The 25,848-nt window shown below is 36.9% G+C and overlaps 1 protein-coding gene across 1 annotated transcript in view; it reads left to right on the top strand.

The window, feature by feature from the left end:
• pdlim4 (PDZ and LIM domain 4) overlaps positions 1 to 25,467 on the top strand; it is a 50,293-nt gene extending 24,826 nt beyond the window's left edge. The window contains exons 4-7 of the mRNA XM_037687869.1: positions 11,655 to 11,956; positions 14,631 to 14,788; positions 21,810 to 21,960; positions 24,322 to 25,467. Of these exons, the coding sequence (XP_037543797.1) occupies positions 11,655 to 11,956; positions 14,631 to 14,788; positions 21,810 to 21,960; positions 24,322 to 24,526 (816 nt within the window). The 3' untranslated portion in view covers positions 24,527 to 25,467. The remainder of the gene's footprint in view (positions 1 to 11,654; positions 11,957 to 14,630; positions 14,789 to 21,809; positions 21,961 to 24,321) is intronic.
• Positions 25,468 to 25,848: the final 381 nt, after the last annotated feature.

Here is a 25,848-nt window from a genome sequence, read left to right as displayed (position 1 = left end):
GGGAACATCAAGAGATGTGCTGAAATCTGTCTGTAGCCATTCATGAGAGTCTGACGTCTTACAAGGAAAAATTACTTTGAGAGTCACAGACAGAAATAAACGCAGCTGTTGAATTTTCATGTCACAATTTTTTTTTTGCTCTTTTGTTTGAAGAAAAGAGAGAGGAAAAAAAAAGCATCCCTTTCATGAGAAATGGAGAGAGTTCCTGATTTATTGATTTTTCTCAACAAGAACAAAAGCAGATTCCCAGTGAAATTTTATACTTGAGTGACCATTTAATAAACTGGTTTAAAACGTGTTGTGATGCATTATCTTTTAAAGTTTAAATATTACACCCATCTAAGTAGAGCAAAAAGCTCGAGTTTTGAACAAAGCCTACTTTGCCTCATTCTCTTTGGTTGGCAACTACTATTTTAGTGGCAAAGCAGACTTTTTTCAAAATGGCAAGGACCAAAAAAATAAATAAACAGTACATACACTAATACATCAACTTTTTACCTATACTCACTACAGGCTATACATGTTAATACATATTAATATTTACAGTGCCTTAAAAAGGCATTTCTGTATTGTAGGTTGACATACCTCTTCAATTCAGTAAAGTTCATAATATTTTTGATTCATGGCTCAGTGGTTAGCACTGTTGTCTCACAGCAAGAAGGTTCTGGGTTCAATCCCGGTTGGACTTGAGATCTTTGTGTGGAGTTTGCATGTTCTTCTTGTGCTTGCGTGGATTTTCTCCAGGTATTCCAGTTTCCTCCACAGACCAAAAACATGCATGTTCGGCTGCCTTCAGGCCCAGGCCTCCCTTGCAAAAAAGATGTGTGATCTCAATGGGATCTGCCTGGTTAAATAAAGGTTAATGTAGTCTAAAACAATCCATACTTAGAATATCAAGTTAAACAATCTTCATAACTGAAAATGTAATAAATAACAATTTAGAAGTCATTTAAATGTGACTAACAAATTAGTGGAATGTGAATATATGACCAGCAAACAGACATGCATTCACGTTGAGATCTCATAATCACTTTAAGTTTTTGGCTTGCACAACTATGTAAATACCAAACCTGAGTGAGACAGACGTTCTGTAACGGTTTATACAACCACACAGACACGCGTGACAGAAGGGCTTTGCGTGGTGGTAATATGAGAGTATCAAATCCTCCCTTCTTTCTGAGTTTGCTTTTTGCCTTCTTTGGTATTTCAGTAACATCTTATCCATCACTTCCTTTCTCCTTCACTAAAGTCTAACTATGCTCTCTGGTGTCTCATTTAATAAATTTAATCTGGGCAGCTGAAAACCTCCAAACCAAGGCTACTCTAGTGTCATGCTCAGATGGACATTATTGCATGAATAGGGGAAACAAACGCTCTCTAGGGTCACGTAGAAGACCAAAGCTTTTTTTTTTTTCCTTTTTTTTTTTTCTACTGTATGTTGACACAGTTTGAACACATCAGTGCTGATTGTTCCCAAGGCTCAAAGGAATTAATATACTTGCGTGTCTTCGCTCGCATCTGCTGACGGAAACGATTCAATGGAATAAATTTGGCCAACGGCGTCTCCAGAGATGATCCAGTGTGGAAAGCATGACCATCACTGAATTAATTCAAATAAAATTTATGAGAATGTAGTGGACTAGGCCTACGTCGAAACCCAGTCTAAGGTCAAAACTCTTGACCTTAAGAACCTTGTGGGACAGGAACTGTCATTTCATGTATTTGAATACATAGATACAGGTTCACCCATCCTGAGACTTTCTTTCTTGAAGATTCAAGTGAAAAGAACACTCTCTTTTTATTATCATTACTATCTTACAAATGTTGATAATCAAAGTGTCTTAGTTCAAACCATTTTAGATGTTGCAGTGAACTAATCAATTTTATTAACTGAGTAATGATTTTTATTCTCATGTTAAAAGCTGTTGCAGAGTAATTATGCATTTTTCTGATTTCTGCTTTTGAATGAGCAAGTGTGTGCGTTTACAAGGTTACAGTCAAACGAAAAACAAGTTGTTATGTTAAAACTGTCATGTTTTAGAATCCTCTCAGACGTAAATAGAGATGTTTTGCACCTGTTTCTTAAACACGCCACAACAAACCCTCTCGGTCTGTGAGAACATTTCTGAGCTGTCCCATAACAATTCTCGCTGTCTCTAACCTATTATGTCACAAAAACACACCCCTTCTGGTCGTTTCTGACCAATGAAAAATCCCAAAAAGTGAACCGGGAAAGAGTCTTTAAAATGTCAGTACTTCCTGGTCTACACGGACTCACAGGTACCCAGAGTGACTTACGACTCACGGAGTTACAGAGTTCACGGAGTTGGAGAGTTGTCAGACTTCTAGAGTTCTGGAGTTCTGATGGAGTGCTGTTGGAGTTCCTGACATGACAACAAAGCTCTTCCGAGTTCCATGGGATTATAACATTTTCCACTGAGGTGAATGTGTGTCGAACAGAGCCTCGCCACTACTTCTGACGGGCTACAGCCATTCTAAGGAGACGCTGGACCGGTAGCGTTAACGGAACACCATATCTGCTGATTATCATCAGAAAGGTAATGGGTCAAGTTTCCTACCAAGCGTACCGAGGCGAGCTGGGCTTCTGATGGAGAGTGTCGGTTCTGGTGAACATTCAATTTCCCTCAAACCCCATCCTTTACTCCCTCTAAACTTCTTTCCATCTTTAAACTTTCCTATGAAGTAGAAATTCTCCCAGATATTTAGAAATGTCTGTGTAAAGTGCTTATTCACATCCGTGTGGGTAAAAGATCATAGTTGTACAGTTTTATAAATGTCAGCAACGGAAAAATCATGGCCGTATGATTTTTCCTGATTGATTGCTTATATTGTTATTTTCATAATTTGCCAAATTAATGTAAATGTTTGATGTTAAATTTGATTCTGTAAATAAATGACCGCATTCATTTTGATGGGTCAAATTTAAATGACGTCTCACTTTGCATTTCCTTAAATTCAATGCACGTTTTATTCAGTCCAGAAAAATGAGGAACCCGCGTTAAATGATGAATATATCCCCGCATCTGTTCATCTACAGAATGAAAACTCAAAGAATATGTTTGCATCGACCAAGTGTTTGCTATTTAATTTTCCCCTTTGCCCTGGTGTAAAGCTTGAGGCTTCCTGTTGAAGCAGTATACTTTCATTAGCAGGATGAGAATTGGAACTCTAGACTTACTGAATTGCCAAAGGAGCTTCAGAGAACTTTCGCTCCAGTAGAAATAAAGAGCTCCAGATAAACTGTTGGCAAGCATCATAGTATTCTGAATTTTTGACATTTCCTTTTTATATTTTTGAACTCCTGTTGGAAATTCCAGTCTCGCTTTACAGGATTTTACTACTCAGCAGGAAGTGACACATGGAAGGTGTTACTTTCACTTTGAGAACTTGGGAGATCCTCATAAATGTCATTTCAACTACAGAATGGAAGTCTAGTTGTTTGATTTTTGTACTTTTTTTTTTTAATTTTTTTATTATGTCCTGGATATCTGAGAAACTACAGCAGCATTAAAGTCCTGTAGTTTGTCTTTTTGGAAAAGCAGTGTTTTTTTTTTTTTGTTTTGTTTTTTTTTTGCTTGTTTTGGTTCAACTGGTTTTCATTATGTTTTTTGCTGTTATTCTTACTTGTGCTGAGAGAAATGCAATAAGGGTGTATGACATTTTTCCAAGAAGCTGTGCTCATATCGGGTCAATACTGTATACAAGCCACCGGATGTCCTACGCAAATCCCTAAAGTAGAAATAATTGTATTACAGTGGGATGGCAGGGATGAGGTAATGATAATGTGTCATAACAAGACCAGCATAAATTTATGTTTTAATGTTGACAACCTGGTTTTAACTTAAAATGATCTTGTAAAAAGGATCTTGCAATGATTTGGGATGTTTCTATCAGTGACTGTTATAGCTTTCATGCTAAAGTTAACAAAACACTGATTTATCATGAATTAAATTCACTCAAACTTCACCTCAGACTGCTGGAGCCAGGCAGCAGCACCCCCACAACCCTACATGGAAAAACAGGTTAAGAAATGTCTGCTTGTAGAAATGGATTCACTCAGTTTAATGTTTGAAAGTTCGTCTCCCTGCTTGGAGGGATGGATGGATGGATGGATAGATAGATCCCTTACATTTCCTAGATATGATGTAATGGTCTGCTTAGAAGTGATCAACAATTAAACCTTGTTTCAACTTTTTTAGGAATACACAGTTTAATTGCAATTTTCTGTGAATAGTCAGGTGAAAGTTCATCTTCCTGGCAATAAACAATCAGGCTTATAAAGACAAACGATTGAAAACCAGTATTAGCAGCTCAAATTGTTTTTTACGCTTTTTTGTTTCTTTAGGAACATCAGTTTAGAGCACTCAATCATCACTGTTAACGACTTTTCAGTTTTTTTTTTTTTTTTTTTTTTTAATTTCTTCCCTCAAGCTAAAGAATACAGTTGCAGCTTTACGTAAGTGGGAATGCCTTACGGCCATAGTTCAATTCAAACAGCAATGTTTGGCACACAGTGCTTCAGTGTCATTCACAGAAGCTAACCCATCATTATAGTGAGAGCTAATGTGGCCTAGCACTATGGTCCTGTGGAAAGAATGAGGCCTCGCAGTGTGGAAGCTGAAAGGTTTGGATTGCACGTCACTCGAAGCTTCCAGTCTCGGCCCAGGAGCTGGCAGCTGAAAGCAAATTCTCTAAGCTAATGTTTAATAGGAGCTGACGGGTAAAGTCCTTGCATGACTTACAGACTGTAATTCCTTCTCTGCTTGGAAATGAATTCAACTTTTACAACAAAAGTTTGTGCATGACACTTTTATGTATTATATATATATATATATATATATATATATATATATATATATATTTCAAAATGTATATTTAGACTGAGGTAGAAAGATTAGCATATAGGACTCTGAGAGTATAGTTTAAAAAGTTTATGGCTAAGTTTAGCAGGTGATTGAGACTTTATTTTACAGGTTTGTAGTGAGTCACAAAACTACTCTTTTAGATCACAAACCTAAAAGCCCAGTTTTTGTTTTTCTGCGTTCACTTATTACATTGTAATCCCCAAATTGGCCAGATCAGTTTCAAGGTTTGGAGCATTACCTGCTCTGCTTTAGCTGTCATCAAACTGGAGCAGATGAACCAAAAGCTTTCTGTTCTTCATTTCTCAGAGCCTGCACCTGTACAAGCTTATTCACATACACTAAGTGTGATTTAACGGTGTTATTATAGTTTTTAGGCTTAAAGATTTTAATAATGGCCTCCTTTTTATGTTTGTAGCCTTTTTGATTCTGAGTTTTTGAACTAGTTGTCCATGAACCTAAGTCCCTGAGACAACTAAATATATATGTATAAACTTTTTGTTTTCAAATTTAGATATAAGCAAAAACCCACTAAATTGAGAAACTGATTAAAAAAAATTAAAGCGCAGCACAGCAACGGTGTTGCATGAACAATTTACCATTTTCTAAAATCAAATTTACCTGACAGAACTCGACTTCAAAGGAAGCAAGGACACCAAAGCAGCTCTGTTCATAATATTTCTGAGTACACAGATATTTTAATTTGGTTTAAAATTAATTGCAAGTTAAATAGTCTTCCCTACGCGGTACTCGGACATAAGATTATAATAGTGTCATTTTTTTTTGTGTCATTTCTACTCGTTTTAAATATTTTTTATTGCCATTAATGAGGTAGACAATCATAAAATGTAATGGTCCATCTCGTTGTGTCCATGTATATACCATACCATACCAGCTTTATTTATAAAGCACTTTAAGCAACCTTAGGACCACAGTGCTACAGTTCAGTCAATAAAACCAGTAAACATATTAAAGTAAAGCAAAAACAGCCTAATGATAAACAAAAACAAATGCATCAACCATTTTAATTAAAACAAAAATTGGACTAAAACTCCACATTTCAGGTTTGTGTCAAGCCAAGGAGAAGGGATGCATTTTAAGAAGTGATTTCAAAACCGACAGGGAGGACGCCTGTCTTGTGCTCAAAGGCAGGTCGTTCCACATTTGAGGAGCAGCAGCAGAGAAAGCACGGCCTCCCCAAAGCTTTCGTTTAGTTTTTGGAACTCTCCGGAGCAGCTGGTCTGCTGACCTGAGAGAAGGGGAGATCATGTAGGGTGTAGCAGCTCAGTGAGATAAGGTGGGGCAAGACTATTTAAAGCTTTAAAACAAATAAAATAACTTTTAAAATGAATCCTAAAATGTACAGGGAACCAGCGCAGCAAGACTAAAACAGGGAGATGTGGTCTTGTATTTTTGAGCCTGTTCAAAGACGTGTGGCAGCTTAGACTGTATAAAGTGTATTACAGTTATCCAGCTGAGTTGTGATGGAGGGGATTACTATACAACAGGTACATAGACTAATGGATTCTTAATAAAAGTCAGTGGAATGATTTTATAGAGGAAATTAATACTTTTCTCAGAATCTGTGTCTTGTTTGTTTTTGGGAGCTTTGTGTGTTTATTTTTTTAGCTTTAATCCCCATTTGTCTCCAATTTGTTTGTTGTTGTTTTTTTGTTTTGTTTTTTTGTCTCTGTGTGTTTCAGTTTCTTCCCCCAGTGTTTCTGTGCCACCAGTGCTCATCCCCTCAGTTAGTCTTCACCAGCTCCTCACTAGTCTCAGCTGTTCCCACTTATCACTCCACCCAGTTCAGTTAAAACCCTGTTCTTGCCCTCACTCATCAGTCTGCCATTGTGCTTCATGACTGTCCAGTTCTCCTCAGTGTCTCATTACGTTAGATTTTGTTGTCTTGTAGTTATTGCAGCAGCCTTTGTGGGTTTTTTATTTTTTATTTTTTTTTGTTTCCAATTTTATTTTATTTTTTTACTCAAGCTCCTTGTGTTTGTCTGCATTCCTGGGTCTGACCTCTCCAGATCCCATCAGATGAATTAGAACCCACAGTTCCAATAATTTCCCCCACAACACTTACAGTCTACTATAGCACACTGCACCATCTGTCTCTCCAGGCCCTGGGAACCGTGAATGATTGGTTTGTGTTTGGTTATTGGTGCAGAGCACCATTTTAAATGCCTAATTGTGAATGTCCAGAGGGACTCAACCATTCAGAAATCAGCAGAGACAAAAGTGCAGTACACATGTATGCATTATCATGACTTTCTGGATCTCAATTAACAGTAGACTTATGCTTTCAATTACAGCACACTACCTTACATCCACACCACTCCAACCCTTCTGTTCTGCAGCTGTGTACCATGTAATGGCCTAACTGAACCCATTCAGGCTGCAGTTACAGTAACAATTTGTCAAGGTAATGACAGAAGAACCTTTGCACATCTTGGCTTAAAGAATTTCAGTAAGTACAATTAAAGATGAATATCCACCGCCAAATATCCAATTTCCTCTCCTTCCTATATCAGCTCTTTTTTTTAAGTACATAGTTTCATACACTGCCAGTTTTCTTCAATCATTAGCCATGCTCAGCTGCCACTGAAAAACCGTTTAGTGAAATCACATAGTTTTCTGGTTTTATGAGCAGTAGACAATGCTGAACTTCATAAATAATTACTTCACTTCCTTATCTTTTTTTCTTCTCTGGTTTATTTTCCACTGAACCAGCAGGTGTGCAGTCATGCTTTGGGGGACAATTAAAGTGCATTCATTCTCAAGAGAGAGAAAATAGATGACCTCATAGGTGGTGTTTTGTTGAGGTTTCTGATCGGAGCTGCTCAAACTGGTTTTTAATTGTTTTGACTAAAATGGAAGGGTTACCAGGGTAATCGGGGTGATAGGGTATTCAACATAATAAACGGTCACTTAAAGACATTTCAGTACATTTTGCAGTCCAGTCCTAAAACAAAGAATAAATATTTTCTAAGGAGACAATTGGCTCATAGCTGTTGTGTGTAATTGAACAAAAGTGTCCCGCTGTTTGTTATAGCAGCTTGAAAGCACTTACAGGTCCTGATTGTAACCAAACTGGCATTTTTATGAGGCAAGCACCAGATGTGCTGCCTTATAAATCTACCATCCTTCTAAAGTAAATATCTATGGAACAGGCGTGCACAGTTAGGGAGTAAAGAGCGTTGGGAAAAACGGACAAAGGAATGATTTAAAGGCAGGGTTGAGTTCAGTTCAAACAGCTGGAGTAAATTCATCTCAGACAGGTGTGCTAGCGTGAAAATGGGTAAACATGTTTGTGCTTCTGTTTTTTGCAACTCTTTACAAACACGAGTTTTTGGCCTGAGTTTAAGACGGTAAGACAATATTAATAGGGATACACAATATTGGATTTTTGGCCAATATCTGATATGTTGATATGTTAAAACTTATTTGGCTGATTACCAATACTGATATTTTTAATATACTTTCCTTTGTCAGAACATAGCCCTCTTATTTAGGCTTATTTGCTACAAAAATTGTGTAACGGCTGTAAGGGCTCGTGACATATATTCAGTAACAACCATAGCACTTTAACTTGTATTAAATGAAAAGTGTTAAATGTTATTTATTAGCATTAGTCACCTGCAATGCTGTCTCACTTGTGGAGGCTTGTTCCAGGTTCCTAGCTGTGGGATCCTCTGCACTCCTGTGCAGCCATTTTAATTTTCAAGTTTTTGTCTATCCATTGTGCGGTAAGATTAATCCTGTTAATGAGGCTAACACGACGTCCAAATGTCTGGTAAAACTCTCCCAAGTGCAATCGGCCATTAGCTTGTCATTGATGTCGGAAATGATGGCTTGTAACTCGGGCAAGGCTACGTCAGAAAAATATCTGATTGATTGGGGACAAGCAAAGCTCAATGTAGTCCAAACATCTTCGGAATCCGATATAAACAACGGGTGGATAAAAACCTTCCACACCGCCGACATTTTGACTTCTTCCTCTCCGCCATGATCAGATCAGGTAGGAGTGTGTGACGTCATCACATTGTGCTGGCGCTGCATGCATCCTTGTCACTGTATTGTCGTTAAAAAAAAAAACAGCATCTTATATCAGTGAGTTATTTTGATGTAATGTCCGATATTTAACTTTAATGCTAATATTGGCCGATATCGATACCATGCCGATAATATCGTGCATCCCTAAATATTATGCATTTACTAAGCATGTTTGAATGACCTTTTCTCCTACAAATATGTGCATTGTTTTTGGAGTCCAACGTAAAACACAGGTTATATTTTGATTCCAGTAGGTCAATAAAAAAAGAGCAATGAATCTGAACATCTCACTCCCTTATCTAGAAATCGGTTTGGAACATTTTATACGATTTATAAGCCACAGGATTTTGAAGACTTCATACTAGTTTTTAATTCCGTATGATTTCAACAAGGAATGTTTTTATTTTTTTATTAATTTACTTATGACGTTATTCTTCCTAATGGCACTCTTCCGACCAATCAGGTCTTTATTCTTTGTATAACAAATAAGGCAGTTTTGAGTCTTTGTTCTTGGTGGTGATTTTCTTAACACCACAAAATCAGATCTTTGCCTTTTTCTTTTTCTTTTGAAAACCTTGTAATCTATTGATAATGAAAAGACAAGAAGCTGTTTGGTTATGTTTGTTTAGATCAGTATCCTAAATGTAATGCCATTACTGTCAAGTTCCAACTAGAGTCTGTAACCAAGTCTTCTGTCATGGGTTTTTCCTCCGTTTGCTTTGTTCTCAAGCAAGAATGAACGTGTCTGGTTGTATCAGTTATTCTTCTGATCATTATCGGGGGATTTGGTTCTGGATACATGTGAGAAATGAGTAATGAATGCCTAAAGGCTGTGTTGGGGCAGTGATTTTGTTATAAAAGTCATTTTATCCTGAGTTATAGATATATTATCAGGAAGTTGAACGATCTAGAAATAATTAAGGGATAACGTAGAAATACAGTTGAAAACTAGATATGGAAAAAGGTGTGAATCTAAAAACAAGATAATATGACAATGTTTTGTTAAAGTTTTGGAACAGGTGCTAAAGAGAAGTGTATGTACTGACAAGGTCTTTTAAAATAAATGTCTCAAACGTATACAAGTGCAATATTTTCAGCTAACCTCACTAAAGTTTAAAATGAAATATGCTTAAAATTTTTGTATCTTTCTGAAGAACTTTCACACTACTTTTGTGTAAAACACCAATTCATCCAAGCGTAGAAACAAGGAAGATGAATCGGGGTTTCCCTTAATTTCCCATAAGGTCAACCATTTGTCTAAGGAGAGCTAAAGATAACAAATAGAATCTAGTTTGGCATGTTTGGATCTGTTGTACTCATACTTCACTGTCTAGCGCTCTTTGAATCATCGGAAAGTTTTGGATGTTTCCTTGTGGCTATTTGGTGATGCAGTTCTTAATTCTTTCCCCTTTTACTGCTAAGATCTTAAGACCTTTTAAGAGTTTCTGGTTTCATTTGTCTCTAATATCTTGGTTTTGGAGAGAACAGGCGTTTTGGCATTTTCTGAAAATCATCATAAGTGAATTATCCAGTATACAAAGCAATGGCAGAGTTTGTTCTAAGTTCAAGATGTGGGCTTGCTGGTGTGCAGGAGAATCCAACACATTATAAAGTGCCTTGTGTGTGTGTGTGTGTGTATGTGTGTGTGTGTGTGTGTGTGTGGTCCCAGCAAGGGCCGAGAGCAGGATGATATCCATCAGATCCATCTGTTGAAATGAGAGTTGTCCTGCCTAAAGAGGCACTGAACCTCCACCACCTGTGGCTAAGGAGCTGTAAATTAGCACATGGACGCACACACACTGTCAGTCCAGTGGCTCATAGTTACAATGGCCTGTCTCCCATGTGGCTGCATGGTTGAACTTGTAAACACAATCCTTCAGAGCATCCGAAATGTTTGTAGTCTGATACCATGACTGGGTGCAGTCCTGTTCAGTCATTCAAACATCCTGGATATCTTGAAATTCAAAGCTCTGAAACACTATCAGAAATTGTGACATCAAAATGAGCCTCGCAGTAAAACTTTATCTGTGTTGTTGGGTCTCTACAACAGACGAGGCTAGCCAGTCAGCATTATCTCTGAAGTGTGCTGATAGCTGCAGTAAACTCTGAGGGGCTTGATGAAATCCCTATGGCGCTTGTGCAATTGCATGAACACTGAACTTAGGCTAAACAAATGTGCTAATGGTACAGTGGAGTTATGTAGGTATCTAATGTACTGTATCTGTCTTTCATTGGTCCTGCAGATCTGTCTAAACTGTTCTAATAGAACAGATATATGGAAAGTCAGCTAAATCTTGCCAAAAATGGTTTCTTTTTGTAACTATATAAACTCTGTCAGGATCCATAAACTTTTCTGTTCAGAGCCAAGAAAGCTCAATATTTACTCCACACGTTATTTTGTTTTGACAGAAATATGGGCGTTAAGTCTTGACGTATACCTTTTGCGTAATGATATTTTGTATTAAAAAGGGAAAAACAGAAGTGAGTTAAGTTCGTAAAGCCTCATTTATTGTCTCAAAGGGATTGTGGTTTTTTAGTCAGGTCACCTCCATGTTTGTTTTCTCCCGGCCTTTTTAATGACTGAGCCAAATACATTATTGCTGCTGATCCCGCTAACCATTTTTGGTAACCAAGATTTTTTTTAGGAGCTTTTTGTGCTACAAACGTTTGTTTTTTGTCTTTTTAAATACAATTTCTTTTTTTCTGTGGTTGTAGAATTTCCGTCCCATCACCAGCGGTTTTGGCAGTTATGGTCGAAAACCTTCATATACATCTGAACCGCATTCCCCTCAGCCCCCTCAGTCTCCTCAGCCCCCTCTGCCTCCTCAGCCCCCTCTGCTCACTCACCTGAATAATGGACACTCCAGGCCCAACAACGGCTACAGTTATGGATATGGCAATGGAACCGGGAATGCTCAGTACAACAACCCAGCGGGGCTTTACTCTCACAATGGCAGCAATGGAGACAGAGTCTTGCCAAGCAAGATGGGGGGTCTCAGCCTGAGTGCCACACACAGGTGAGACAAACTGATTTTTATTCTAAATCGTATAATGGGAATAATGTTTGAAAACAACTTAAACAATTGATAGCCCAAGTAGGTTATCCATTTTATTGTTTTCCAATTTTCGTTCCTGTCTTAACCGACAATGAACAACTAAGTGTGCAAAATAAAATAAAGCTATTAACATTTCAATTTTAAATTTGCTCCTCATTATTGCACTTGTTTGTTCTTTCTATAGAACTTTCATGTTAATTGCGAGCTGTTTTTTAGTGTTCATCTAAAAAAATGCAGATTAATGAACCGAGGCGTGCTAGTTTCTGTTTGATCCTGTAAAAACAGCGAACCATGAACCTTATCTAAGCTGTGGCTTTTAAGGTAGGGCTTATCGGCTTTCAAAATATCTCTCCATGAAATTTCCCAGCTCAGCCTCGTTGCACACCATCGCTGTGAGAAAAACACACAAGGAAATAGTTGCACCTCTCTAGTGACTGCTTCTAAAATCCATCAAACTTTCCCTTGTTAAAACTTCTCAAGGTAGGATTTTGTTTTAAAGCTGAGCTGCAGTATTTTACACTTACCAGATGTAAGTATGTGAGGACCCTGACACACACCCACACACACACACACACACTTTAGATGCCTTTTAACACATGTGCACTGACAATCCTGATAGCCTGGAAAAGCCATTTGTTATTTTGCACCCTCTCCAGCGGGCAATAAAGGCTTGTTTTCTGTCTCTTCGTGAACATCCTCTGCAGCTCCCCCAGAGTTCCCGGTAATCAGATTGTTAATCTTAACCAGCTCTAAAGCATTTACAAAGAGAAACACCGTTCTAACTCTATCCATAGCTTGTCACTCACTATCTCCTGCTGACTAACTGCTGTCTTTTCTCTCTGTCACGCAGTTCCACCTTACTGTATCTCATACGTTTCTCTTATACATATATATATCTATATACATCTATATATCTATATATATCGATTGATCGATTGATATATAGATAGATATATCTATGAGTCCTCGAGGCTCAATGGGATTTACCTGTCTAAATAAAGGTTGAATGAAAAATGCGTACAATCACGCTCCTAAAGGAGAGCCTGGAGAAAAACATGCTGTTAAGTCTGTCTGGATTTGCACTCATCTGTCAGCAGTCCCAAAGTTTGTAAGTTTAAATCGGTCCAGAGAAGAAATTTATCTGGAGAGATTTAGGAGTAATTTGGTGGATTAATGAGCATGCAGAGGCACACCAGAGGTGTTGCCATTTAAATGTTATGCATGTGGAATTGCATTCAGAGTAACTAGAAAGTATACTTTTTTTACTTTTTTGGGGGGTTCAATTTTTTTCTGCTCAATCTGTTTGAATCCCTTTTCTATCTTGTATTTGAAAGGGAAAATATTTAACTACTTCCTCATACTTTTGTGTTTAGGGACTCTTATAAAATTTCTTGAATGTTTTTTTTTTTTTTTTCCATCACAAAACCCATGCTGACACTTGTGGCAAACGTACTCAATTTATTTATTTTTATTTATTTGCACAAAGACTTGGAAATTGTTTTTACGCCAGATGCCCTTCCTGACACAACTACAGACCACCGAGCTACCACAACCCTCTGTGTGGAGCAAAGAGCTGCCATGTAGGGTGCCTGGGGGAGCAGATGGTGGGGGTTAAGGGCCTTGCTCAAGGGCGCAGAGTAAGGCGAAGGGGGGTGGATGCAAGTGTGTGTTTCACCTTTCCCACCTGCATTTTGATGTTGTCAGTACAGGGAGTTGAACCGGCGACCTTCCAATCATAGGCCCACCTTCTCTAACCTCTGCACCACCACTCCCAAACATTGTATTCAATATAAAACATTAATAGGAAATCACAGACAAAATCAAAAACACAATAAATAATAACACAATGAAAACACCTAAAGCACTAATAAAACCTCCTAGAATGTTTTGGTAAATACTAAATAGATTTAAAAAATGCATGAAACAAAAATATTAAATAAATTAGAAAGCACAACAAAACGCATGTACAAAAACTACTAACAACAAAGTGAAGAAAAATTAACAGAACAACAAACACAAATATACACAAAAAAAGTAAAATAATAGAAAACTTAACACAAACAATATGTTTTCACATTAGACAACAAACACAAAAGCCCTTAAACAAAACGTAAGTTGCACTCCGTTTTATGAGATGATCATTTGTCCAAATCCTCTCCAGACTTCTGCTGAAGGCCACGCTGGAACTGGTTTCTCTCCAGCTGCCAGACGGAGAAATGAGGGTCATTCAGAGCAGATCTGCAGTTCATCACGGGCCAAACGGAGGCAAACATGCTCACTCCAGCCTACATTTCTTACAGAACCTCTAATTAACCTAACATGCAGGTTTTTGGATCGTGGGAGGTACCCAGAATACCCAAAAGAAGGAAAGACGGAAAGAAAAATACATCTAGTAACAAAAAACAAGCAGTGGTTAGACTGGGAGTTTTCTGCTGAAATCTACACCAGGAACCTTTGTGCTGTGAGGAGATTACACCAATAAATAAATAATTAATAGTAGCATTATAGAATGTTCTTTTTATTTCTCCCCTGGGATAACTAAATAAAAAATAATTTGTTATCCTTCCCTCAGTCATCATAAGTCAGTTGGCTGCAAAACCTTACGACTGACAATGGCTTCCTTTTTGCTTCACAGCCCAGAGCCTCCCCTACAGTCCCCTGTGGGCCGTAATGGTTTCGACCCCCAGTCAGCCGTCTACAAGATGCTGCAGGACTACGAAGAGCCCGTCTCTGAGCCCAAACAGTCTGGCTCCTTCAAATACCTTCAGGAGATCCTGGAAGCTGAGGATGGAGGTAGGAATTTGAGTTTAGGTATGCAAGTGGAGCAACAGATTAGGGGACTTTTACCAAATGTGTATTGTACTACCAAACATTTGTATTGGAGTCCAATAACTAAAAGAATGAAACAAAGGTTGACAAAATCCAGATATCTTGCTTTGTAATAAATATTGCTTTATTGTCTTTGTTGTTAATTAGGTGTTTTAAGTGCAGGAAATTGTCCAACAGAATGGTCAGAATCTCTCTAAATAAAGTTCATTTGTGGCTTTGTCCAGTCAGATAGGCACAAGAGCTCAATTCTTTATTATAAAATTGGCAGATATTCTCATAAAAACAATAAATGTAATTATTAATCCTAGAACTAACTGTAAAATGTAACAAGGGATTATAAAAACATGTTTAAAATGGGTTAATAACAAATATTCTCAGTGTGGTGTTTGATTTTTAAATAAGTCAAACTAGACATGACTAAAAAAAAAAGGAAGCGAGTTAAAAAACAAAATGTCATTGTTGTATTTATGATTTTCATCAACATAATACTAAGTATCATGGTTCAATATTTGCTCAAATTATAAAGCAGGTATAAAATAACATTTTCTACCTGTTTAAATCACTTCAGTTCTCACAAACGTTCTGCTTTGTAGATGAGACTCCTGCTCTCCTCCATCCCAGTTGCATAGTTTTCCTTTTATAGAAAAATACAATAACGTTGGAAGACAGATTGAAAGGAAGAGAGATTAACACACAAAAGTAGACTGAAGGAGGAGGGAGAGTAACAAAGTACTTTTAAAAAGCTCATTTATGGATGAATTTGCAGGGGAGGGAACAAAAGCAACTTCACACAAAACAATCGAGTGAGAAATATGGCTTTTCTGTCTGACAACTTGGCATTCCAGCATTTGAGGCGAGATCATGTGATGCTGACAGCAGCAGAAAAAGCTAATCCCTGGAACTAAAACTTTCTTTTCAGGTTTTATGTTTACCACTGATGCAGGACAAAAGTTTAGGGAGGGCTAAGTAGGAGCCAAGTGCGTGTGTGTTCCTGCAGAGATGGACTTCAAACCCAGGAGCACAAATCATCGATACCGGACGCTTATTTTAACATTTGCCACTATTACAAACACCATGACAAAAGTCACATTAACAACTGAAAATAGACTATTTAGATTGTTACCGTTACCATTTTTGCTTTTGAAGTTGTTACTAAATTTTGTCAAATAGAAAACCCAACATTCACCCAGGAGTCCAACCTGTTGTTGGACTGAAGCAGAATTAGGGTTCCAGTTTTTGACCATTTGATAAGCACATAACCCTAGAGCTTACAAAGTTCACTGGTCACTAAAAAACATTATAATTGGGACACATGGATAAGAAGACAAACTTTTTTTACATGCCTGTTAAAATAGTTCAACATTAAATAAATAAATAAATAAATGTTGTGCTGGTGATTTTACAGTTTATTTACCTCCAATACAAACTTGTGAATATAAATATTGTTAGTTCTGGGTTTATTTTTAGAAATTGCAATTTTTAACTAGACAAACTTCATTTCCTGCGAAAATGCAGTGCAAATGCAGAAGAACTTGCTGGGAAAACACCTGAAATTAATTTTTAAAAAAAAATGCTGAAATGTAGCTGAAATGGAAGAACAAGCCTAAATTAGCAGAAGAAAGCATAAAGAACACACATTAGCTGAAATAGGTTTAAATAATTAGAAATTAGCAGGAAAATTATAAAGCTGAAATTAGCAACAAAAAAAATGCTGAAAAGTAGCTGAAAGGCAGAGCAAAGCTCAAACTACCAGAAGGAAGCAGAAATATCTGAAATGAGCTAAACGATGTGGAATTAGCTGAAAAAGGTAAAATTGGTGTTAAATAGCTAAATTGCAGCTGAGATAGTTTATACTAACAGAAAAGAGCTGAAAGGAGCATAACAAGCTGAAATTAGCATAAATAACTTAATTATGCCAAAAGTATCGGAAATTAGCACAAAACGCTCAATTTTATCTGAAACCTGCTGAAATTTGCTAAAAAAAAAAAAAAAGGCTGAAAAGGTAGAACAAGCGTAAATTAACAGAAAAAAAACACAAATGCCTAATTAGGCTTAATGAAGCAGACAAGAGCAGAAAAAGTGAAAAATATCTTGGGGGGGGGGGGGGACGACAGAAATTTGCAATTAAAAAGCAGCTAAAAGGCAGACGGAAGCTTAAATTACCAGAAGGGAGTGCAGAGAGCACCTTTTTGCTGAATTAGGCAGAAAAAATGTTGAAATGATTGGAATAAATGTGGAATTAGCCTATAAAGCTAAAATTAACTTAAAAACAGCTGAATAGTAGCTGAAATAACAGAAAAGGCTTAAACTTACATGAATAAGTTGAAAGGAATATAACAAGCTGAAATTAGCAGAAAGAAGTTAAAAGAAGCACAAAAATGTTGTAGTTGGCAGCAAGAATGTAAAAGGAGTACAAAACGGCTTAAAAACAGCTGAAAGTAGCTGAAAAAATATTTAAATCTGCACAAAGAAGCTGAACCACAACAAAATGTGAAAGGAGCAGTAAAAGGTTGTAAACGGATCTTAAGATTTTGAAGGAGGTAAAACGAGCTCAATTCATTTTCTATGAGGAAAAAAATGGCAAACAAGGCAAAATATAAATAAAGCTAAAGTTGCTTCAATACCAAAAGTCACAGCACCCCTCTCCTGAACGAGCTGAACGTTTTGATACAGGATTTGTTGAAATAGCACACAAATAGTGGAATGAGAAAGATGCTGAAAAATGTACAGAAGAAAAAGAAAAAGAAGTCTTTCGGATAAAAGACGAAATGTTTCTACAATTTTTTTTTTTTTTTTTTTTTTTTTTAATTTTAAAAAGAACAGATTTTACTTTTTTTTTTTTTTTTTTTTTTTTTTTAAGATTTTTCTACCTGGATTATTGAGCATGCATCAGGAGATTTCTATTATACTATACTATACTATACTATACTATACTATACTATATATTTACGTTTTAAAGTCACTATATGTTATCCTGTTATAAGAAGCTGCCTTCAAAATGGCAAAAGAAAACACATTTTTAACATAGTTATAAACTAATGCACAGACTGACTTTCTTTTTTTGTAAAATAATAAAAACAAAATATCATAACATTTCAGTCACGTTGATGTGAACGCTGACGGGATTCCAAGCAGAAGCAACAAAATCTGTTTCTACTGTGAACCAGGGAACGGAGCCAACTCGCACAGTTCCCCTAATTAATCACTGCTAAAACCATTTAAAGGAATATTAAAGTAAGAGCTGAAGAAGACAGATGCTAATGACAAATGAAAGCAACTGGAGGGAGAGAGAGAGTACAACACTGCTGATGAGCTAAAGAGATAAAACTCAACCTTTCTACTCTATTATCAGTTGTCTTTCAGTTTGTGAGTCTGATTGACACCTAAAGCCCTTGGTGAAACATCGAGACACCAAGTTTACATTGGGACCCTCTTAAAAGCTGTACGTCTTTGTTAAGGTTTATAAGCGTCATTTAATCTGTGTGAGAATGTGTAATCTAGCCACAGATGTTGCACACACCTCAGTTGTTTTTAAACTGCGTCATAATGAGGAAAAAAGGCAAGCTGACATTTGACACTCAGCTTTAGGTTGAATCATCATTCTTTTCAATGCCTCCTTCATTGTCAGACTTTTAAATCACTTTAGCTGCTCTCTGTTTGAAGACGGAAACTTCCTGCAGAGGCCTTGTTGACTTTTAGGGGATTTTAAAGTTAGAGTAAACAATAGTGTCAGTTTACCCAGAATTCCACAGACACTAACACAGTTTGATGGCAATGTGATAAAAAGAGAGGTGGGCTTTTATAGCTGCTTAATATTGTGCTTTGGAACAGGAGGGAAATCACAAAAAATAAAATTTTAAATATAAAGCTAATGGGAAAATGGCACAAAGAGTGATACAAAGTTAACCTGTCTGCTTTATTTTGGATTTTTGCAAAATTTGCAGTAACTGTAACATTTTAAAACTCGTTCATGCATTTATCACGTCTAGGCTGGACTATTGCAATGGTTTAGTATCTGGGTGTCCAAATACTTTAATAGTCTTGAGTTAATCCAAAATGCTTCTGCCAGAGTCTTAACTGGAGCAAAACCAGGCTCAGGACAAGCGGCCATCTGCTTTGACCGGCTGGGTTTGAGAGGAATAGGAAGGAGGAACAGATACACAATGGCAGGTCGAGAATCATATGTTAAGATAGAAATATTATCCTATCCTTAGGTTTCTTCCTCATGAGGGAGTTTTTTTCTTTCCACAGTCGCCTTCATGCTTGCTCAAGATGAGATTCTTCAATGAAGTTAAATTCAAAGCAGTCTGCTCCTCAGATAAATAATGTTATTAATTTACTTTTTATGTATATGAATATTTCTGTTCAGTGCCATGAGATGACTTCTGTTGTGACTTGGAGCTATATAAATAAACTGAATTGAATTCAATCATACCTGAAGATGTTTGAAGAAACAAACCTCTACTGACTCTTCACTGTAGCTTTTTTTTGTTTTACAATGCGCCACAAAGCAAAAACAAGTTATTAAAACTTTGGAGGTTTATAACCCACAAAAACAACTAAAGTGGCCTCGGCTTTGGTACGCACCACCATTCATCAGAACCAGAATCCTGACTACACTAAACTTAAATTTAAGAGTAGGCCAAACCACTGTATTGTTGGTTTTTTTTTTTTTTTTTTTTTTTTTTTTTTTTTTAATCGAATAAAAATGTGTTCAGGATTAAAAGTAAAAAGGCCAAGTTCATGTGGTTCAAATCTTTCAAAATGTACAAATCAACCAAATCTAATCCTGTTTTTTTAAACTTGTTTGAGTGTATATGAAAGTCTTTATTAGCCAGCCTTTGCGTTTTTTAAAAGTGCTGAACATTTAATGATTTTCAAATGTTCATTTTTAAATGGTAGGCACATTAGTCCCACAAATAACACCTAATTTCAGCTCTCCGACACATTATGGAGCAGCCACATGATAACTGTTACTGAGGTGCTTTGAGTCAGGCTCCAGATGCAGGCTAATTAAACTGTGGTTAGTGGTAGTTATATCTGGCCTGTTGGCCTGAATATCCTCTGTTGGCACATCATCAGTGAAGGGAGGTCATGCTGCAGTTTGGGTATGTGCTTCTCTGATCTGCTGAAGTGCTTCAGACATCCAGCATAAAGCTTGTCACTTTTATACGCTCTAAGAGGCAGAACTGAAAAGTTGACAGTTTGGGCTGACGGCTCCTAATAAAACGAGGCATCTTTGGGAAAGCTGTAACCCGTGTTTATTTCCATGATCCATCAGCCTCCATCACCTACACGCCATTTATAAAAATGGACTGTAACATCATTTTTCCTTAAAGGTGACAAAAATCCAAATAAGCTGACTCCAACCACTCATGTCGGTAAGATAAATGTCACATCTTATAATGTGTCGGACAAGTTCACTGTGTGATTTATAGCATAGTGGTTTGACGGTGACATCTTGGACTCTGTAGCATGGGATGTTTTTCCTGTGTGGTACTTTGCCATCTTGACTGATGGATTCCTACCAGGAAATGCCACAACAGAGTTTGACCTTTGAATGGATCGCACAGGAAAGTGCCAGCGACAAAAAAAAAAAAAAAGAATGATAGAGTTTGATTGTTTGACTTTGTCTAGGTTTATGTTACACCACTGACAGCGAAGAGTCTGTTTTACCTCAAAACCATATTTTCTTTAGCTTTACTATGTGGTTTTCTGCCTAAAGGTAACCAAACATCAACAGTGAATGTAAACTATTTTTTTTTTGTTCCTTTTGTTCTGTTCCTCAGAGCACGTACACATCTTGTTTTGGGATTTTAGGTGTGTTTTTTACACTTGGGCAGTGTAAAATGCAACATGTTTTTGTAGTAGTCAAGGTGCTTTGTTGCTTGTATTACGATGACATTTGCTTTAAAAAAAAAAACAACAATTATTGTCTTGCATAAAGAAAGTGTACAAATCTGTACAAATCCTTTATAAATAGTTTTTTAGAGACCGTAGAAGTGACCATGTCTCAGTGATGCCTTTTGGAAAAAACAGAGCTCCTGTGTTTGTGTTGTTAACCGAGCTCCTGTAATCATCAGCTCATTAAGCACGACGTCATTGAAGTTAACCAAACTGTAATTAAAAGTCTGCTAGAGCTGTGCTGACACCTTGAACTTTTCGAGACAACCTTTACAGCTAAATACACGTTTAGTTTCTACCCTGCTGAACAATCAACGTACATCTGTGAGCAAGATCAGAAAAAGTGAAAGAAGCATAATAAATGTTGTTCGTTGAATTTATTTTTTTAATTTCTTCCTTGCTTTATATAAACCTACAGCCACTCTTTTCAACTCTAAACACCTGGAACGTAAAGGATTTTTTCTCAAACACCTTGTGTGTTTGTCATACTTAAATCATATCCTACTTCTTATATTTATTTTAGGGATGCACAATATTATCGGCATGGTATTGGTATCGGCAAATATTAGCAATAAAGTTAAATATCGGACATTCCACCAAAAAACTCCCCAATATAAAAGGCTTCTGTTTTTTTTTTTTTTTAAGGAACTGTCAAGTACATCTTAATACACTACTACTTATGCACTTTTCACTTGTCACTTGTTAACAGGCTGAGTTTAGATTTGTGAAAATTTACAAATTTGCACTGGTTGAGTGTTGTCATTGTGTTAGAGTAAATGTTGTGAATAAATTTGACATTAAACATAATCCAAGTTGAAGTGTTGCATCATTTTCAGACCCCTTTTTGGAATCTGCATTTGGTAGCAGGCCAAACTGACAAAGACCATGCAGAATAATGTAGTATTTTAATTCCACAGCAGAGAAAGATATGTAGTCTCTGTAAGTAGGCCTAGGGAAAAAAATATCTGTATCTGTTATCGGACAATTAAGTTTTAACATATCGGATATCTGCAAAAAATCCAATATCGTGCATCACTAATTTATTTATTTATTTATTTTGTTGTCGTATGCTTGTTCCTAGGCATGTCGCCGACAGAGAGAATGAGACAGTTAAAGTCTCCCATCAGATCTCCAATACAAAAATTGGGCAGCCCCATTACCAACCCAGTTACCAACCCAGTATCTGGTCTTCAGAAGCTACCCCAGTGCACGCGCTGTTGTAACGGCATTGTGTAAGTATACCAGCTTTTTATTATTCATAAATCATTCATATCATTCTTTCTATTAGGAGGAAAAACTGTAACCATTCTCCATTATTGATCGGTGTCGTTTTTCCATCTTTAAATGTTACAAACCACAAGGAAAAAGAAACATATTTTAAAAATATGATGTAGCTTTGAATGGATTGCTGTTTAAACACTTATGCGGTTTTGTCAAGCACATCTGGAAATTGCATTTCTCCCACTTTTTTTTTTTTTTTTTTGGCCAGATTGTCTCTGGTCATAAAGTTTAAGACCTGAACTGTGCAAAGTCAGTGTTCCGCTGTGATCAAAATCAAAAGAGGTTAACACCCGTCAACCTGCACCAACAGGCCTTAACTTCTCTGAACGTTTGTCATAATGATTAATCAAAGCCACCCTCCACACCCGTTCCCAAATATCTGCAGTTACACATTGATGCATAGCACACTTATGCCAAAGTAACCAAAAGCACCGGTAATCCCTCAATAAAAGCAGCTGCAGGTAAGCAGTGATGTCATGCACCTACATTACTTGTTAACAAGAGGTCTTTGTGGGGGCTTGCAGGCCACAGTTAGCCTCTTATGACCTCTGAGCATTTTACAGCATTTTCAGCATGTATGGAGCATTGTGTCAAATTTTTATCCTGCCAAGTTATGTGGCTTCGTTGGAAAAGAGGTTAAATAAAGAAGCAGGGTTAGGAGTAAATGTTCACCACCCTGGATTCCAAATCCCGAAAGTAAATCTGAATGAACATTTAAGTCGTCTTACAGCTGTTTTATATTGTGTAAGCAAAAGTGCAGAGCTTCAAAATGTATTTACCAGCTGCAAGCCAGGGAATTAAAAATGTATGCAGATTCCAGGTGTGACAGTAATGATCTTAAAAACACTCTCATAATGTGTTCTTTGAAAACTTCCCAGCTGGGTTATAAGTAGCTATAAAACGTGATAATGCTGGATTTGCATTGATAAAGCTGAATAAACAACCACGAGTCACTCAAACACAGTTCATCATCACGTCTCTCCCTTTTAAAGTGTTTCCTCATGATGTCGCCTGTCTGCGATGAAGTCATCTCCCTGAAACCTACTTTTACAAAGTCACCTTCAAACTGGGCGTCTTACTTTTTGTTTATCATTATAGCGTTTCCCAACTCTGCGTCTTTACTCGTTCCAGTTGCCCCACCCAAGAATATTCTGAAGAGAAATGAAAAGGGTGCATTACAGCACAATAAGACTTTAATAAGAAGTTAAATTTTAAAATGAATGCATTTTGAGCTCAAAATACACAATTATAAAGAAACTGTGCTTCAGAATAAAGTGATCTTTAAAAACGTTTTTAATTATTCTCGATGTGTGGCAAAGTTCTTTGACAACATGCACACACACACCCGGAAACTGAAACTCTGCACAAAACATTTTGAATTAGTTTTATTTTGTAGTTTTCAGTCTCCAACGGCCACTTGAATTTTTCAGTAGATAATTTTTGTCTGTAATTGCCAGTTTTCTACTTCAATCCCACTACAGGCTCCTGTTCGGGCTACTGTTTAATGAACTGCATTATTTTACATTATTAGTGTTTAGTATATATCTTGGTGTATATCTTGGATCCTTACATACTGTTTCTTTTTATACTTTATATTTTTGCTATTTTTGGGGGGTAACCGTGACCTTAAGTACACAGTTTTGTTCCACTTCATGTACCACATGTGATGCAAATGACAATAAAGATACTTGAACCTTGATTTCAAATGCAATGACTGAATGTTGCTATATTTAATTAATCAATATGCACATTGGCAAAGTAAATGTGCATCGGTCAGTTTGCACAACTGAATAACAATTTGGAATAAAGTAAGCTGTAGATCAGTGGTTCTCAAACTGGGGACCCCGGACCCCGGGAGTCCGCGAGCCAGTGCATCTGAAAAAAAAAAAAAATTATATGTAAAAATACACGAAATGCAGGAAATCACATATACTGGTACTTTATCAAAAATGTAATTTTTCAAAGTTGAAATAAAAAAAAAAAAATAAAAAAAAAAGTTAAATATGTCTTAAATTAAAAATATCCCATGTTTAAAAGTATAAAAATTGTATTAACCTTATTAAAGTACAGGTCTTAAATATTTGTTACACAAATATTTCCATTGCATTAAAGAGACGAATTGAAGAAAATTATTTACTAAACATGAGGGTTATGAGGGGGTCCCTGAAACGTTTTCTTCCTTGTGAGGGTTCCCTGAACCCAAAATGTTTCAGAACCCCTGCTGTAGATAATAGATAATGACTATGTATTTTTGCACCTCTATTCTCGTGAGTTTTGTTGCTAACTGTTTCTGTCTTGACTGTTTCGTGCAGTGGCACCATCGTGAAGGCCAGAGACAAGCTCTACCATCCTGACTGCTTCATGTGCGACGACTGCGGCGTCAACCTCAAGCAGAGGGGATACTTCTTCATCGAGGACAATCTGTACTGTGAGACCCACGCCAAGGCTCGCGTCCAACCCCCTGAGGGCTACGACGTTGTGGCTGTTTACCCCAACTCCAAGGTGGAGTTGGTCTAAAATGGACAGACGGCATCGATGTAATATAAATTAAAAATCAAAACATTAGAGTGGGGCTACTGAGTATACTAATCTGCGCTGATTAGGCTCTGTCAATCAGGACTGCTGATGTTGGATCAGTTTTGCCTTTTGGGGGGAGCGGTTTGGTCCTAACTCTTCCTCACTGACAGATTTGATAAATGCTGTGTATATTTAGAATATAAAAACATGACAGACTGAAGCTTGGGGCTAATGAATCTCAAAAATCTATTAATCTGAAAATCCTTTTTTTTTCCCCTCCTGTTGTGTTTACATTGAACTGTATTTAAAAAAATAAAAAAAAAAACTGCACCGGTTAGGATTGTACTCAGAAAACAGAGTTCACACATTTTATATATTTAGATCACAAACATTTTAATTCCAGATTAGGCATCTACAGGTTTAGATTGTATATATTAAACAAAAACTACTTTTTACTACAATAACTTCATCAGTTGTGTCAGTTTCTCGGTGAATGTTTGTGATGGTTAACATTTTTTAAGAAAAATTTATTGTTAAACCCAGGTGAGACTAATTTTGGATGTATTTTTTTAATAAAAACCAGCACAATTCTGCATTTTGTTAAATATATTCACTCGTGGTGTAGGGTTTGGTTGTAACGGTTGGTTTATCTTTTCACGTATTTAACCATCATACTCATGTTAACAGGAATTATTGCATATAATTTACACACAAATCACTTTTCAGACTCCGTGCAAAAATAGGGAAATAAATCTGTTTGTTACTTTTTTAGTTCACTTTACAGCAACTGTCTAATGCTTTGTTATATGCTGGAATTTCTTTTTTAGTAAGCATGAGAAGTAAATTTAGAGAACTAACTTTTACCTAGAATAGGAAAAACAAGTTTAGAACAGGTTACACCAAAGTTCATGCTCATTAATCCAGGTACAAATCCAGCAATGCTCAGTCAGGTCATCTGGATGATTTCTTTGGTTGTTGTTGTGACGTTTTGTCCTTCATCCAAAGGACTTCTTCAGTTCGAGGAGCCACAAACAAACTGGAGTCCCAGAATCACCACACTCCCATAGTGGGTGGGGGGGGGGGGGGGGGACAGTTTGCTGGTGATTAAAAAAATGTATATATTTTTTACTGTAAATGACTCCTGTTTGTTGTGGCTCCTAGGACTGAAGAAGTCATTCAGATGTAAGACGAAACGTCTCGCAAAAAAAATGAATTGTCCAGATGACCTGGCTGAACAGGTTCGTTGTAAAATAAACTTCCGATGAATACATGGATGTCTGGACTGCAAATTGTAAATAAAATAATACTGTATTTTTTTTTTG

Source organism: Nematolebias whitei, chromosome 14, assembly GCF_014905685.2.
Source record: "Nematolebias whitei isolate Nwh7 chromosome 14, NemWhi1, whole genome shotgun sequence".
Classification (NCBI taxonomy): domain Eukaryota; kingdom Metazoa; phylum Chordata; class Actinopteri; order Cyprinodontiformes; family Rivulidae; genus Nematolebias; species Nematolebias whitei.
Note: the sequence above shows the minus strand (reverse complement) of the source record. Positions and strands in the feature narration are given on the sequence as shown.